The following is a 15,863-nucleotide window of genomic DNA, read 5'->3' on the forward strand; positions in this document are numbered from 1 at the left end:
CTATGCTACATCCCCATTCCTTTTTATTTATTAATTTATTTTTTATTTTGAGGCAGGGTCTCACTAAATTGATAAAGGTGGATTCAATTTTGCGATCCTCCCACATCAGCCTCCAGAATCCTTGGGATTACAGGCATGCGCTATCTCACCCAGCTTTTTCTTTCTTTTTTCTTTTTTTTTTTTTTTTTGTCTTTAAGAAAAAAAATTCTCTTCGCCCCAATTGTAATGCTCTTTGTAAACTTTATCCTAAAAATAAAGACAAAAATGAGGAGACAGTCATTTTCTTGCCCTTTCTTGCCTCTGTAATATATCAACCCTCACAGAAAAATATTGAATTGTGGCTTTAAATGATTAAAAATTTCAAGAGGATCACTAAAAAGGGGCACATGTTTTATAATTCATCAAAAATATCAAAATTTCAAAACATAAATGAAATTGATTTCATTTTCTAAAAATACCAATTTAGATTAGTTTGCTTTTAAAACTCATACTGCTTGATCTATATTCAAATAATTGAATACAGGTATAGACTCAAAATTAGAGGTGAAATTTATCTCTAAGTGGCTATTAACATCTCAACCAGTTTGTACGATGAGACAACATAGAGAAGTCCACTTTTTTCGCCACATGTCCAAATATCTTGTTATTACTAACAATATTAATAACATAAACAACAAAAGAGTATTTATTTCGCAAGTATATGCTTAAAACGGAAGGTTATAACTTTGACAGAACGATGAATATTTTTGTGTTCAGTATAATCTTTGTCATTGTCTTTATTCTCATGGAACAATATGTGCTCCCCCTGGTGGCCAGTATAATACCTTTAATTTTCTAGATTAAACTAATCCTATCACAATTTGTTAGTTTAAGGACCATTTTAACTTTTCATATCTCACAAGTTTCAGGTTCCAATTCAGCTTTCCAAAGTCAATTTCCTTCAATTCATTTAAATATTATTCAAATATCTTTAGTTCTTATCCAAAACATTTTTCATTAGATTGAAACCATCTAGTTACCTAGTTAGAGGATTTTGTTTAATTGTTTTCTTGTTTGGGGTAAAATAAAATCTTTAAAGCTAAAACCACATCTACCAGAGATTGGGAGAGCTCTTGAAAGCTAAAATTGTGTGGTCAATATAAGAAAAGACGCTGGAGATAATCCATCAAGTCAGTGTATCTCACCAGAGAAAAAGGAAATAAAATGTTACAGGATGGAAATGTAATTTAATAGCTGAATGAACATTTGATCGGCTTATTTCATCCTTAAGAAGAAAAAAAGAAGAGTGGAGGCAACCCAGGTGGTTAAATTGTAATACAGTCGAAATTCTATCACCCATGAAAACTGTAATTGGGATTCCACTTTTGGATTTGGCCAGCCCAGAAACAGATGTGTGTTTCAACGAGAATCACAGGCTGCATCTTCTTAAAAAAAAAAAAAAAAATGCTCTTTAGAGTGAAACAGGGGTTTCAACTCCAAAGAAAGGACTAGACTAAATTGAGTGCAATTGTTCCAAGTGTTTAGAATTCCCAAGTTGGATTGGGGCTAAATGTGTGGTTCTCATTTTATGGCCTTGAAAAAGAAGACAGTGAGATTTCTCCTTGTTCTGCCCTTAAAAAAAAGAAAAAGAAAATCCAAAAACGGAAAAAAAAAAATTTAAGTTGAGATTACAAAGGTTTGCTAGTGATAGCTCAGCCACAGGATATTTCTTCAAATGAGGGAGGCTATAGTTCAGACAGCAAGGTCAAGGTGAAGACCAAATAGCATTTTGTGCATAATTCCTACCCATTAAAAGAAAGGAATCAAATGTTTCTCATTACATGGCCTGTCTGGATGCAGGATCCTTTCAACTGAGTTCCTCAGGCACATTCTGGCAAGATTCTAAATTCATATCATCCAGCATAACACGGAGCAGGTAGAATTCCTTTTGAAAAGAAACCCAGGCCAATGTAATTCTAGTCAGGGAGCTGATGCCAGGAAACCCACAGTGTGCTTTACTCAGATCACAGTTCAATCAAATAAATCCCAATCTCTTTGCAGGAATCAAAAAAAAAAAAAAAGCAGGCAAATGAGGGAAATAAAGTTGTCAGGGAGCAACATTTACCCATCAAGAGGTTAATTCCCATGGAGGATTTCAGTGATGTGGGATAGGTAAAAGGGATGTTTGTACCAATATTAGATATTCAAACTTTATCTATGTCAATATTTATTGTTTTCCCCCCACTCTTTTGCCTCTGTTTCTCTTTTCTGACAAAAGAGCCTGACTCCCTTTTAAAGGGGAGGAAAATTGTCTTCCCCAGCTCCCAGTGTCCTTCAGTGATCTGTAGAAAAAGTCCAGATATCTTCCGAAAGGACAAAAGCTCTGTGTCTCTTGTCCCTCCAGTCTTCTCTCCTTTGGTTTGCTTTCCCTCCTCCTTGCCAAAAAGCAGCCACCTTTCCCAGGGAAGTTATTACAATCCACTCTAAGTACTTCCTCTAACAATGAAGGCAACAAAATCCTATCTTTATTCATTGAAAGCACGAAGCTGGCCCTCTTAACAAATACAGTGGTTTTAATAAACCCTTGTTGATATGCATCCATTCAAGAGAATAAAGTGAATGTGGTGGTGCTAAAGCTGTTGGTATGCAGAGAGCAGATCTGCACACCATATCTGTGTGTGTTGCACAACATTTTGGTGTGCACTTTTAAATAGCAGATGGACAGAAACACATACTCCACTGCATGCATATTTTTTCCTGTGTTTATAAAATATCCACCTTTAAGGAGAGAGATGAAAGTAGAAAGAAACGAAAGTTTCTTTGAAAAATGTATGTATGTGTTTTCCTGGACATTGAACCCAGGGGCATTCTACACTGTTTTATACCCCCAGCCCTTTTTATTTTATTTTGAAACAGGGTTCCACTAAGTTGCCCAGGCTGACCTCGAACTTTTAATCCTCCTGCCTCAGTTTCCTGAGCACCTGGATTACAGGTGTGTGCCACCACGCCCAGCTTAGTTCCCTTTTTAATGTCTCAATGCTGATTGGGCTTAATGATGGATTTATATTACTCTCATTGATTCAAAACCATCAAAGCACAGATATGTCTGTCTTTGTTTAATTTCTTTGGGATCTCTACATTTTTAAAATGATACAAATATCCCTTTTACCTATCTCAATTTTATTCCTAAATTAAAAAAAAAATAAAAGACAGGGGCTAATGCAAAGATAAACTACCTTTGAGAAGTGATTATTTTTTTAAATATTTTTAGTTGTCAATGGACCTTTATTTTATCTATTTATATGCAGTGCTGAGAATTGAACCCAGTGCCTCATACATACTAGGCAAGCATTCTACCACTGAGCCACAACCCCAGCCCAAGAAGTGATTCTTTCTCAGATTTTTCTACCTGACATGGTACTATATAATTTTATTAGAAGTTTGCAATACTGTCACAGATTCATATGAGTGAAGAAAAAAAATATTCAATCTTCCAATAGGATCCTTTGAAAAGTATTTAAATCCTGGGTACCTCATCAACCTTACTAGTGATTCCTCTAAATGTGTGTGTGTGTTCATTCTTTCCTGGGGGTGGAACCCAGGGTCTCATGCATGCTAGGCAAGTACTCTAGCATTGAGTTACACCCCCAGTCCACCACCACCACCCCAGCAACAAATCCTTTTTTAACACCTAAAGAGAGGTGAAGCAATGCCAGTGCCAGTCTCCCCACAGGCCAGGTCATTGCAGGTGTTACTGCATTTGAAGTGTGCATTTCACAGATGAGAACACAGACGCACAGAGAGGCACAGCCTTCTGTGTTCATGCAGTGGAATTTAAGCCAAGTTCATTGGGATTCTCCATAGCCAGTATCAAAAGAAAAGGTATGCTCCTCCCTCTGTATCTTACATGAAATGCCAAAGTCTGCTTGCACTGTAACTGAAGGCCACCTGTCTTCTGTCAATGAAAAAAAAACTCTGAAAAACTCACCTTTAGCCACAGGACATAAAGACTCTAGAAGACAGATGTGGAAAAAACTTTCCTTTGCAGTTGCCATTGAAAATTTAGGCACCTTTCATCACTCTGGGTTGTGTTTCCCAGGTCTTCTCCCTCTTAACCCTAAGCAGCCTGAACACAGAAGTGAAAAGTGGCAGAGAAATGAGGTGGTGACAAGTCAAAGATAGAGACTGTTGTATGAATGCTTCTCATTTCTTCAGAAAGTATTATGATGTCTTGCCCGTCCTAAGCATGCCAGTACTTCTCCAGGCAGCAAGATGGACACATAAAAATCCTGTCTGTAATGTCATGACTGAGTATGTGATATTCATCGTATCACACAAAGGCAGGCTGAGGGCACAGGCACTTGGGGAAAACCCTTTTTTTCACATCATTCTGACCAGCTTAGAGAAGCTGGCACTCAGAAGTCTGATAACTCCCATCTCCAAGTTCATGTCTCAGTCCTGATTCTTAAATGAACAGAAGTCACCCATTTTTCATTTCCAAGCTCTGTGAATCACAACTTGCTATATGGTCTAAAAAATTAAACTAAATCCCAGATCTTTAGTATACCTGTCTATAAAATGGAACTTTTTTCAAAGACAAGAGGCTTTGAAAACTTGAGAAGAAAAATATCTATGTGGAAAAAAAAATAGGTACTGTGGCTAAAAAAAAAAAAAAAAAAAAAAAAAAAAAAAGGTGCAATGAAAACCATTTCCCACTGGTTTTCTTGATGGGTCCAGAGCAGACCAAGCACAAGCAGGCAGCTCCACTTACAAGCAATAACTTCAATTCAAAAATCTCTTCCATCAGTTTTAGAAAGCCAAACGAGGAGGAAAAACAAAACCACCAGCCAGAAACTGCTTTGTAGTTGAAAAAAAAAATTATTTGGTAACCTGAGATAATTTCCTTTAGCTTTTAGAATGTTAGAAATGTTCTGGGGGTGGGGGAAGCCCTTTGTTGTTGTTCATTGCCTTTTGCCCACTTTAGGATGATTTCTGCATATTGTCTATCTCAGTTCCCCATGGCTCATCCTGCATTTTCTAGGACTCTAGAAATCAAGCCCATAACAAAGGGGAAAAGGAGCTGTCAGGTACATCAGGGGTGCCCAACCATTAACAAATACTCATTCCACTTTCTCTTCCTACCTGTTGCCCAACCAGGGTTGCAAATAATAATAAATAAACCAATTAAATAATTTCCTCTATTAGTGTTCATCCCTTGAAGTCAGGGACTGGGGTAGCTTTGTGATAAGTACACAAAACAACACAGGGACACAGACTTGCTCACCCTTACCAAGTAAGTTTCAGATGCTTTCCTTTATTCAAAGGCATCCACATTTAACAGGTGATGTCAGACTCTTCACCAATGATCTTTTTAAGATTACACAATTGCATTATACCCCCAGGGTCCCACCACCAATGCGCCTGGACTTGAAATCAGTGAATAGCCCATGTATCTAGTTCTAGCAGACACTTTCTGAGCCCACCCACCCACCTTTTTGAACAAGAAGCCCAAATGAACCTTGGTACCTGGAAGCAGTTTGTGGTTTAAGTTAGCAATCATTCTGGTCCCTGAACACCAAAATCAATGCCAGTACCTTTACCATCTGTCACTTACCCAAGTTTTGAGAGTTGAGGGGTGGGAGGGGGATCCTCCAGGATCCCTAGTTTTCTAATTACTGAAAACACCGACAGCCCCATTGTCCCTTACTCTGTCCCTTACTCTTACCCCAATCTTCTTTGGGGTGACATCATCTCAGAAGTAAAGAGAAGCCCAGCCACCAAGCACTGAGAAAATACAGACTTCCACCAATATACTAGGGAAAGAAGACAGTTTGACCACCAAGGTTGTGTTTTGGTTGGTTATAAAAGCATAAAATGAGGCTATGGCAGGGCTGGGGATGTAACTCAGTGATACAAGGCTTGTCCCACAGGTACCAGGTCCTGAATTCTATTCTCAGCACTAAAAATAACACGGGGGTGGGGGGAGTTCTGTGGCTTCTCTGTCCATTTTCTAAGTTCCAAGACCCCTTAGACCTAAGGGACTCAAAGGGTTGGGGAGCTTCAGAGAAGGAACTGTCACAGGACTGGTCTGGGGCTTTCCAGACAGGGAAAGGTACAGGATTAAGGAAGCTGTACAGATGAAAGGAAATAAAGCCCCCATAGATAAAAGGGGTAAAAAGAAAAGGAAGAGCATGGACCACCAGGATGAGCCAAAGGAAAGGGGAGGAGGGGGAAAATAGAAGGAAAGAGGTGGGGGAGAGGGCAAAGCCAAGGAAGGGAGGGAGAGAAAGGTAAAGTAGGATGAGATGGAAGAAAGAAAAAGGAAAGAAAGAAAAGGGGAGAGAGAGAAAGAGAAGTGGGAGGAGGAAGGGAGGAAGAGCAGAAAAAAGATGATTAAAAAAAAAGAAAAAGAAATTTGAGTCTGGCAGGGCAAGGGACGCCAAGTCGGAGCAAGAATCTCCACGAGGGTGCAACGGTCTAAAGCCAAAGTTCAGAAAAGTCAAAATACCCCGGCCCATAAAGAAACTGTGCTGCCCAGGCTAGAGGCAGAATGTAGCCAGGGGTTGACTGAATGTGTCCTTGCCGCCGGCCCGGGTTGGTTCCTCCTCTGCGTGTCCTAGGGTCTCCCTGCGCCACCGCTGCAGGGCGGAGCTGCGCGCCCTGGGCCGTCCAGCCTTCCGCAGTTTCCTCAGGCTCAGGCTGGGGCTGGGGAAGAGTTGCCCCTAGGAGGTGGAGGCCGGGATGGGAAGTCCATGTAAGCTACTGAGGGCATCGGGGGCCTTGCCCCCTGGACTGGAAGGCTTCCGGTCGGCCACTGTAGGAGGAAGCACAGGATCATCGGGTCACTGCCTAGCACCTTGCCAAGAGCGAGCCAGGATGCCTGCAGGACCGGGGCTGGATGCGCTCGCTGCTTAGTGCTCTCCAAAGGCCTCAAGAGCCCACAGATGCCCGCCCTCCCTCTCCCTTTAACTCATTATTTACCACCGATCTATAAAGAATTGAAAACTTAAGGGAATCAAGTATAAAGGGAGCTGGACAAGTGGATCTCATAAATGGTCACTTGGACCACCATTAACTCCTGGTGGTGAACACCGGATGCTATTTCTTTTACCTCTCAACTCTGTCACTACCGGCTTAGTAAAGGAGGTGACTGATGCAGGAAGAGAGAGGTTTTCAGATCCAATGGGGGCTTCCACCAGAGAGGAGCGGACAGGAGCGGACAGAAGCCAAGAGCTGACATCTTCGCAGCAGCAGCGCAACCGAGCATACAGGTGCAAGGCGTAATCATCTCCGCTGATGCCAGCGGCTCAGCTCCGGGCGCTCTTGAGGTGGGCACAGGGAAAAATCATGTGGAAAAAGAGCCCCCAAACAAATATTCCTGCTGGGTGCAGCCTGAAGCCCTCTGACACAGGAAGAGGTTACGCTTTGAGGGAGCTGCAGAGTTCGTTGTACCCACGAGATCTGGGGATCCAGATGCGCTCACCACTGCCGGCACAGCACGTCCTAGGGCCGACGGGCGTCCGTATTAAGTGACAGTCAGCTTGCCAGATCAGGCGGTATTCTGTGTATTGCTCTATTATTTGGGGTTTTGGGAAGGGGCCCAAGTTTTGCTACTGGAAGCCAAAAAGTGACGCTATGATTGTGCAACCCTATTTTTCCTTTCCCGGTCCCGGGCGCTCAGCTTCTCCTGCACCAGAAGAAGGCACAAGCTGTTTATACCTAAAGGGGCTTATTTTCCATTTTCTGTTTTTCCGCCAATAAATCCTCCTTTAAAGGAAGAGTTTAGAAGCCTCAATTTGGATTGAGAAAGAAGTCTCCCACACCCACCCGCCCCCTCCTTCTTCTCTCCTGCAGAAGTTCTCACCCCAGACCCAGGCACAACTTGCTGTGACTGCCTGAACTAAGAACCCACACCTCATGTGCCAGGGAAACATACACACACACACACACACACACACACACACACACACATTTGGTTTCGCAGAGATTTTAAAGAGGTCCACAGACCTTTCCAATAGAAAGAGACCCCTGGGCTTTTCCCCACCTTTCAGCTCTTTCCTAAACACAGTTGTGACTGCCAAGTCAACGAAGTATTAAGACCTTTTCTTTTCACTCTATACACACACTTCAAAGTGAGGATTTGTTTAGAAAACATCTGAGGGGGAGGAGGTGTTTCTACCAAAGGTCGATTACCTTAGAGACAAGCAAGAAAATGGGCTCCTGAAAAATAAACACCTGGAATCCCGCAGCTAGATTCCACCCCACCTTCAGGGGCGAATCCTGCTGTGTTTTTAGTTCTTTCTGTTGTAATCCCTCCCTGGGACCCACTCTCCCCTTCCATTCCATTCTGTTTCCTATCATAGGACTCAAGGAAATGTGGGTGAGTTTGTCTGGGGGATTCGAAGCAAAAAACCCGTTTTAGGAGCTCTGCAAGCTCGTTTACTCGGCTAGGGGAGGGTGGGGTAAGGAATATGGACAGACCTTTTTAAAAATACAGGGATCAGGGATCGCAACTGGCCACTGCACGGGGACCTTTCAACAGAGGCACGGGTGATCTGGGAAGTAGTCTCCCAGAGCGAGGTCAAAAGAGCCCGGCATTGGCAGGGGAGTTCTATGGCGAACGAATGCCAGCGCTCTAGTGATGGTTTTAGGATCTCCTAAAAACTAATCTTGAAGCAGAGATAATTGGGGGAAAGCTGCAAGTTACCTTTAACAAATATAGACAACACATTTTCTTTATATGTATGTATACAATATCTTACAGATGTGATTTCCAAATCTTTAGACTTTCTAAAACCTGCTGTGAGGGATTTTTAAACCCTGACAGTAAGGTGGTTGCTAAAAATACTGCTGCAAATACTAACTGTCTTGAGGGAATGTCTGGTGGGGGTCTGGTGGGGGTCTTTCACTTTAGGAGGGGGTCTCCCCCAGCTATGAAGACGTTTGGATAACTGTTAAATTTATAGAACATTAGCCCCTCCACATGAAGATGAAGTGGATTTTCCTATTCTTTGCTCAGTTCCTAAGATTTAGCTTTCTTCAGGGGATGGGAAATGTAGATCATATTTTCTTGCCTACATAGTAGAGTACCCAAACCCATTACCTTTCCCAAAATAAAATTAATAAATTGTGATGCATAATTTGGCATTTGAAAAGGCTTTCCTTCTGATAACTATAAGATGTCTAACTGTACCTATGTATAATTTGAAGGATATACATATTTATATGTGCATATATATGCAAGATATATATATATACACATATACATATATATGTGAATGTGTCATTGTCATGTGTATGCACTAGATGATCAAAAGCATTTTTACTGAGGATTCATGATATTGACTTGTTTTCAGTTTTTCTAATGAAATTTTTTCTACCGAAAAGAAATTTAGTGAATACTATTCTTACCATAAAAAACTGAGCAATTAGTGACAACAAACTATCTTATGGGTTAGGTTTCTTTGAAGATATTAATTTCAAGAAATGATTAGAAAATAAGTGACAGTAATTTGTATTACTTTACTTTTCAAGGACCAGTTGGGGCAGGGGTTGAAGTCAGTTTTTCTATCAAAAAATTCATAACCCAAGTGTATATATAATTCTCATGCTGTGAAAATAGACACATAATAAATAATTATTTTATGCTCTTTGAACAAAAAAACATTTAATAAATCATCATTATTGATGGACCTGAGTTAGTCCTTGATCCTTTACCTGAACCTTTTAAAGAACTGTAAGGATCATAACATTAAATTATTATTATTTTAATCACCAATGTAATATCTACTAAAGAAAGTCAATCAACAATAAGCCAAACTGTTAAAGTTACATCCCCTCCAAAATTTAGTAGAATTAGTTTAGAATATTTTACATTTTACCTTTGGATTGTTAATTATTTACACTTCACAAATTTATTTATACTGTGGAGTTTTGAAGTGCCTCCAAAACAAAGTGACTCTATTGGAAAATGACTGCATCTTTAAAAGACACTGGGTCCTTTTTCTAAGTCTTCCTTTCCTTGGGGTCAACCCAGCAGGAATCATTTAAATTTGTAGATTTATTTTTTGAATTTAAATGTACCTTCTCAGTAAAATTATTTGTGCAACGATAAAAATTCCATTTTTATTTTAATTTCAACAGACATCCCTGGGCTTCACAGAGGATGGGTGTCTCTTTCTAAAATTTCCTTCATCTGAGTTTTCCTCTAAATGAACAAGTGGTATTATCCTGTTACTTAAAAGTTAAAGAAGTTCTAATTCTCAATTTTTGTAAATTTATTTTGCTTGTCTATAATTAGGAAAAATGTGTCTATAATTAGGCAAATCAGCATATGCTAATATTCCAGGATGTGTACGTTTTAGAAAAGGTAGAAATAGGAAAGTTCCTTCACTGCTATGGATGGCACTTAATTCCCCCCTACACACACATAGATAAATGCCATCCTATCTCACCAAGACTATTTGGAAACAGCAATTTTTGTCTAGGAGGCAACAAGGAGGAAGCCACTCAGGTCACCTGCCAGTCCACTACCACCTGCCACCACTACCCCCACACACACTCAGCAGGTGTGAGGCAAATCAACTGGTAAAGGTCTCTTTGTAATTCAGGAGTATCTTTTGGGCCTCACTCCATCCTTCAGGTCCTGTGCCCTGTCCCCTTCTCTGCTGAGGCTGGGACCCCCTGAGATGTCGGCCTCCCCCTTATTTGGCCCCAAAGTAGGTGAAACTGCCAATCTCTGGTGATCAGAATCTAAACACAGGCAGGTTCAAAATTAGCAAATCCGACCATTTCTTGCATCAAGGAAGAAAATGGAAACTCATGTGTGAATAAACTTTTCCCATATTAAGGGGAAAATCAAATTTTGATGGGCAGGGTAAGAAGATGCCTCTCATGACCCTGATCATGGATTAAATAAAAATTTAGCAGGTCACAGAAATGTGGGCCTCGAAGGTGCTTTCTAGGCTCTTCTGGTAATGGAGCAACTGAGACCCAGAGAGGAGCAATAACTTGGCCAAAGTACAAGAAGCAGATCCAAACCCAGGAGTCCTGTTTGCAGAACTGACCCTCTTTCCCCACTGTCTATGTGTCAGGGCCTCCCTCAACATCAGGTGTCTCTTAGGAACACCTGTTGGAAATTAATTTGCTCAAGAAGGGACAAGATTACTATCTTAACCTTAAACTTAAAGCAAGAATTTATGCCCAGCGGCTTTCCTCCTCTTCCTCCTTCTCTTTGCGCTGTCCCCCCACCTCCACCGCTCCTTTTTGGTAGCTCACCCTTCTCCTCTCCACCCTTCCTTACCCCTTCATCGGATCCCCTCCCAGCCTGAGCCCCTCACCTTCTCGGCTAGGATGCTTGAAGGTCATTGCTGCGGCAAGTTCCCCGCCGTGTACTGTGACGCTGGCCCCTGGGGGTGCCAGCGGGGGTCCCTGCGCCGGTGGCCAAGGCGGGCCGGGGGCAAGGTACCCGCCGCCTGGCGCGCTATATACGCTGTGCTGGTTGGAGGCTGGGTAAGCGCAGGCTGGAAGGAAGCTGCTTACAGCCGAGATGCCCGAGGCCGACTGCGGGGTAAAGAGGCACAGAGAATCAGTAGAGAGTCAGAAGACCCTATCTTCTCCAGTACACGGGATTGCTGACTTGTGGAGTGGGGCCTTCACTTCACCCTGCTGCCCTTGTCAGTTATATCTACACAAGGCCTAGTCTCTGGTTTTCCTAGTAAGGACTCTTTCTTTGGTAAAATGATTTCTATAAATCTGTTCAAACGTTATAAACGATAATAAAAGATAAAGAAGTCATGGTACACACCATCGGAGTGTGGTCTGGAACTTTCAGCTTTGTTAGCATAGGAACCTTGGCAAAAGGCAAATCAATCCCCTCAAAAGCCAGCTTCCCCCCCCCCGCCCCCATACTAGGGCTCTCGAGGAAAGTACAAAAATTTTCTGCTTGGCGCCAGACACAAGATCTGCCTGCCAGGTAGACTTCTCCTGGGAGACCCTTAGTGCAAGTCACCTACCTCCCCTGCGTCCGGGTTACCTGAGTATATTTAATGTCCGCTTCCAAGGCAGGTTTCTCCAGCCCATTCACTGCTGGGGTGGCAGGGAAGGCCGTGCGGTTCACGCTGGCCCACTCTTCCATCTTGGGGGAATAGGCGGAGCCTTCGCTCCCGGCCAGGGCCCCTGCTGGGGACACATAATGGATTAAAACGCACATTCGAATCTAGGCTTGACCCTCCAACCCAGACGCGCGCCAACAATCAACTACCCAGGCTAGTATCCAGAGGCTCAACTAGACGTCCACTGGAACACCTGGAGATGGTCAAACAATCCAGGGAGCAATCGGAAGCACAAAAGCAGCGGGACCTGGGTTTCGCTTTCACTCCTAGCTGGCTAGGAGAAAGAAAGGTGAAGGCGCCTACTATCCCTTCCTCTCAGCCCTGGACCCGCTTCCCACGAAAACCACGGCCCAAGGGGACAGGGACCAGACACACCAGGCCAAGGCAGCTATTCCACTCTCCAAAGACGGCATTTCTGAAAGATCCAAGTTCAAATTCGTGGCAGCCTGCCGAATATTGTGTAGATATTTTAACGTTTCAATAAGCATATAGGGGATTGAGAGAGAGATCTATCCTGTTACTCTAAAAGAGGAGTCAATCCTGGGACCCAGTGAAGTGTTCCAGACACACAGCTGCTCCTAGCGCCTATGTGCACTTGGGGGAAAAGAGGGAAAGCTCCAGATCTGAGCACTGGCCTAGCGGCTGCTGGTTAAAATATGACTCCGCCACAGCTCAGACTGTTAGAGCCCCAGGAAAAACAGTATGCTGAGAGGTCTGCCCCACTGAAACAAGGGTAAAAGCATTCAAGTTTCTTTTAAGCTGCCCTTTTTTTCTCAGGGTTATGATGGATTTTGCTTCTTACCCTCCTACTGATTCTACTACCATAAGAGAACACCATTCCCCTGCCAACTGTATGAAGACAGCCAGATTTGGTCCACACATGACCTTCCATAGGCAGACACCATAGTTGTCCCAAACCTCCCACTTTTCACTTCACCAGAGATGACCAACAGCTGGTTATGTTTTAATTACAGTCAAAGGGCAAGTCCTGTGACTGTAGCTGCAGCAGGTGGTGGCCATTACTGGCAAATCCAGCTCCTTGTACTTGTCGCAGGACTTGCAAGGCCAAGGGAACCTGATAGAAATCTAGGACACTGCATAAGACTGACCACAGGACTCCTTTTTCTCAGAAGAGCCCCCTGGATCTGGGAGGGTGGACAGAATACTGGGTAACTGTGAGGGATCCTGAAAGCTAAAGATAGGGTAGCAGAATGGCCTGAGAAGTTTGTTTGGTTTAGATTTGGCGATAGGGGTTTGCATTCTTTTTGCAAAATGAAAAAAAAAATGCAATTTCAGGCCTTCGGATTTGTGGTCGGCGACTACTCTTCCACTTGGGAAATATTTTCCATATTTGTCATAAAAAGTTCAAGATGTCCGAGGGCTCCCACAGAAGGATCCTGGACCCCCAGCTTCCCCCCAACACTTTCCTGAGCCAGAACCAGTCTAAAAAACGAGGGCGAGTATAACCCATCACCTGCATATCTGCCCGCTCCCAAGTCTGTCCTTTAGTAGAGGGCTACAGAAGGCACCACGACTGACCTGTTTGCTCCATAAACGTCCGGATGCCCAGGATGTTGCTGACCGAATGTGCCGAGGGCCATGAACGCGGAATGCTGACGTGGCCCGCCGAGCCCGGCACCCCGGGATGGCTACCCATCTTAGCGCCGGTGGGCGACACCGGGCTGGGGTAGGGATACTGGTAGATGTGGTTATAAGGCAGTGCAGGTTGCGGCGGCGGCTGCTTACTTGCCTCGTAAGGCCCGGGTTGCGCTAGGCTGCCAATCTTGTTGCGCAGGATGCGACTGATGGAGCTCACCGAGGGTACGTTGTACTTGTCGCAGACGCCGTCGGCCAGCAGTCTGTCGCGAATCTCCCAGGCAAAGATGCCGGGGTCCCCCTGCTTGTAGTCCCGGATATGCTTTACTACGTTGGGGGTGGTGACGCGGGGTTTGCTGCCCCCGATGGCCCCGGGTAAAATGGAGCCCGTCTCATTGTAGCGCGCCAGAATCTTGCTCACGCAGCCGTGGGAGACGCGAAGCTGCCGACTGATGTCACAGGGTCGGATGCCCAGCTGTGCCAATTCCACAATGCGCAAGCGGATGGCGTTGGGCAGGGGGCGGCCATTGACGAACACGCCGCCCAACTGGTTCACTTCGCCGTAGGTCTGCTCTGCGGACGCGCCGGTCGAGAATTGAGCAGGAGGGGGAGAAAACACCGGTGGGTTAGCCAAGGATGTCCACGCCTGGCGATGGACTATACCCAGTTGCTGCAGTCTGGCTGGGCACAGCCCTCAACACCCAGTCGCGCCTCGGAAGGTGACCCACAGATCCCCAGACAGCTCAGAGTCCGAAGGCAAACTGCCTGAGTCCTGCTCTAAGAGGCTGAGCAGTCTTGGGGACCGCAGAGGGGCTCACTGCGCGCTCTAGCATTCAACTTTGGGCGCGCCTACTTGAGACCCCCTCCCCAACTTGAGGAATTGCTCCTCGAGGGCTGGGTATATGAGGAGAATGAGGGTCGTCCAGGACCCAGAACTGTTTTTGCCCAGGAAAAGCAGAGCAGAGGGCAGGGAGGCGCGGAGTCGCGACCCACCCCACCAGCCCTCCCGCGCCTTGCCTGCCTCTCGCCTCTTACCCATAGCGCCTGAGCCAACCAGTTGCCTGGCGCCGGAGCGGCGGGGGCTGGGCCCGGAGCAGTCCGGGAGAGCTCGGGCGCCGCCACCGCCGGAGAGGCATAGAGGGAGGGCGTGCGCGAGCCTAGATCCGCGGCGGCCGGGCCGCGGGCTGGAGACGCGCAGTGCGCCGCCGCGGAGCGCGCCACTGCCCGCCCCAGGACTTGCTCCCGCCTCTGTCGCCCGTTCCCAGGACACTCTCCACGCCCGCGACCCCAGGCCCAGGGTGAACTTCATCCGATTGGGAGAAATTCGTCTGACCGGGAAGCTGCAGCGTGCGGGAATCAATTTGACGTGTCCTCCACGTCAATCTCTGCAGTCACGCAGAAGACGCGCGAGTTGGCAGCTCATTGGTTCCCGTCGCTGCGCCCAGGCGCCCCCCTCTCCGCCCTGAAACTCTACCTCCTCCTTCTGTCCTCCCTGCTTTTCTCCACCCCCCTCCGGAACCAGCACTCCCCCTTTTACACACACACACACACACACACACACACACACACACACTCCAAAACACACACCGCCCCAATTTCCAAACCCAGCTGGACCTAGGACAGGGCACTTGCTCCCAGACCTTTGCAGCCCCTTTCTTGTCTGGCTTTGGGGATGATTGGGAAGTCATTTCAAACTGATTATGTGTGTTAGTACTAGTACTAGTTTGGGTTTTAGTTTTATTACCACCTCTACCCATCGTTACTAATGAGACATCAGAGGGTAAAAGTTGATCAAGGCAAGGTGTTTAGGGTGAAGTACCCTCCTGGGCAGGAGCTCCGCAAGAATAGAGTCATACTCTAGCTGGGTGTGAGCGTCAAGGTGAAAGAGGAGAGTGAGGATCTAGTTTGATACAGGGCTCCTGGGGAGCTGACTCCTGGGTATCCCATTTCTGGTCTACTCCCCAGCGCTGCTCTCAGGAAATTTTTATGTCTAATATCCACCCGCTCCCTTGAAATAGACAGCAATTTCAATGACCCGAGAGGGGCACATTCCAGATTCTGTCTTGCGGCCCACCCACCAGAACTCATTTCCCTCAAAGAGGTGACATAGGGAGCAGACGGGAAAGAGATTCCGATCTGCTGCCTCTGGTCCTCAAGTGTGTCCTGGCCATTCAC

The 15,863-nt window shown here is 45.2% G+C and overlaps 1 protein-coding gene across 1 annotated transcript; it reads right to left on the minus strand.

Moving 5' to 3' along the window:
* Positions 1 to 5,264: 5,264 nt before the first annotated feature.
* On the minus strand, positions 5,265 to 14,997 carry Pax1 (paired box 1). Its single transcript, XM_005334608.4, has 5 exons — positions 14,724 to 14,997; positions 13,632 to 14,261; positions 12,014 to 12,156; positions 11,319 to 11,541; positions 5,265 to 6,793 (listed from the first exon to the last, which is right to left on the minus strand). Exons 1-5 carry the CDS (start codon positions 14,995 to 14,997, stop codon positions 6,702 to 6,704), a joined length of 1,362 nt encoding a protein of 453 aa, XP_005334665.1. The 3' UTR covers positions 5,265 to 6,701.
* Positions 14,998 to 15,863: the final 866 nt, after the last annotated feature.

The sequence above is a fragment of the Ictidomys tridecemlineatus genome, chromosome 5 (assembly GCF_052094955.1).
Source record: "Ictidomys tridecemlineatus isolate mIctTri1 chromosome 5, mIctTri1.hap1, whole genome shotgun sequence".
Taxonomy (NCBI): Eukaryota; Metazoa; Chordata; class Mammalia; order Rodentia; family Sciuridae; genus Ictidomys; species Ictidomys tridecemlineatus.

What these genes read in the sequence shown, in the direction of transcription:
- Pax1 (XM_005334608.4), bottom strand. Translation starts at nt 14,997, where the DNA reads ATGAAGTTCACCCTGGGCCTGGGGTCGCGGGCGTGGAGAGTGTCCTGG. An exon ending in GACGTTTATGGAGCAAACAG is followed by an intron (nt 12,157 to 13,631) that starts GTCAGTCGTGGT and finishes TGTCCCCAGCAG; the next exon opens with GGGCCCTGGCCGGGAGCGAA. An exon ending in CGGACATTAAATATACTCAG is followed by an intron (nt 11,542 to 12,013) that starts GTAACCCGGACG and finishes TTTACCCCGCAG; the next exon opens with TCGGCCTCGGGCATCTCGGC.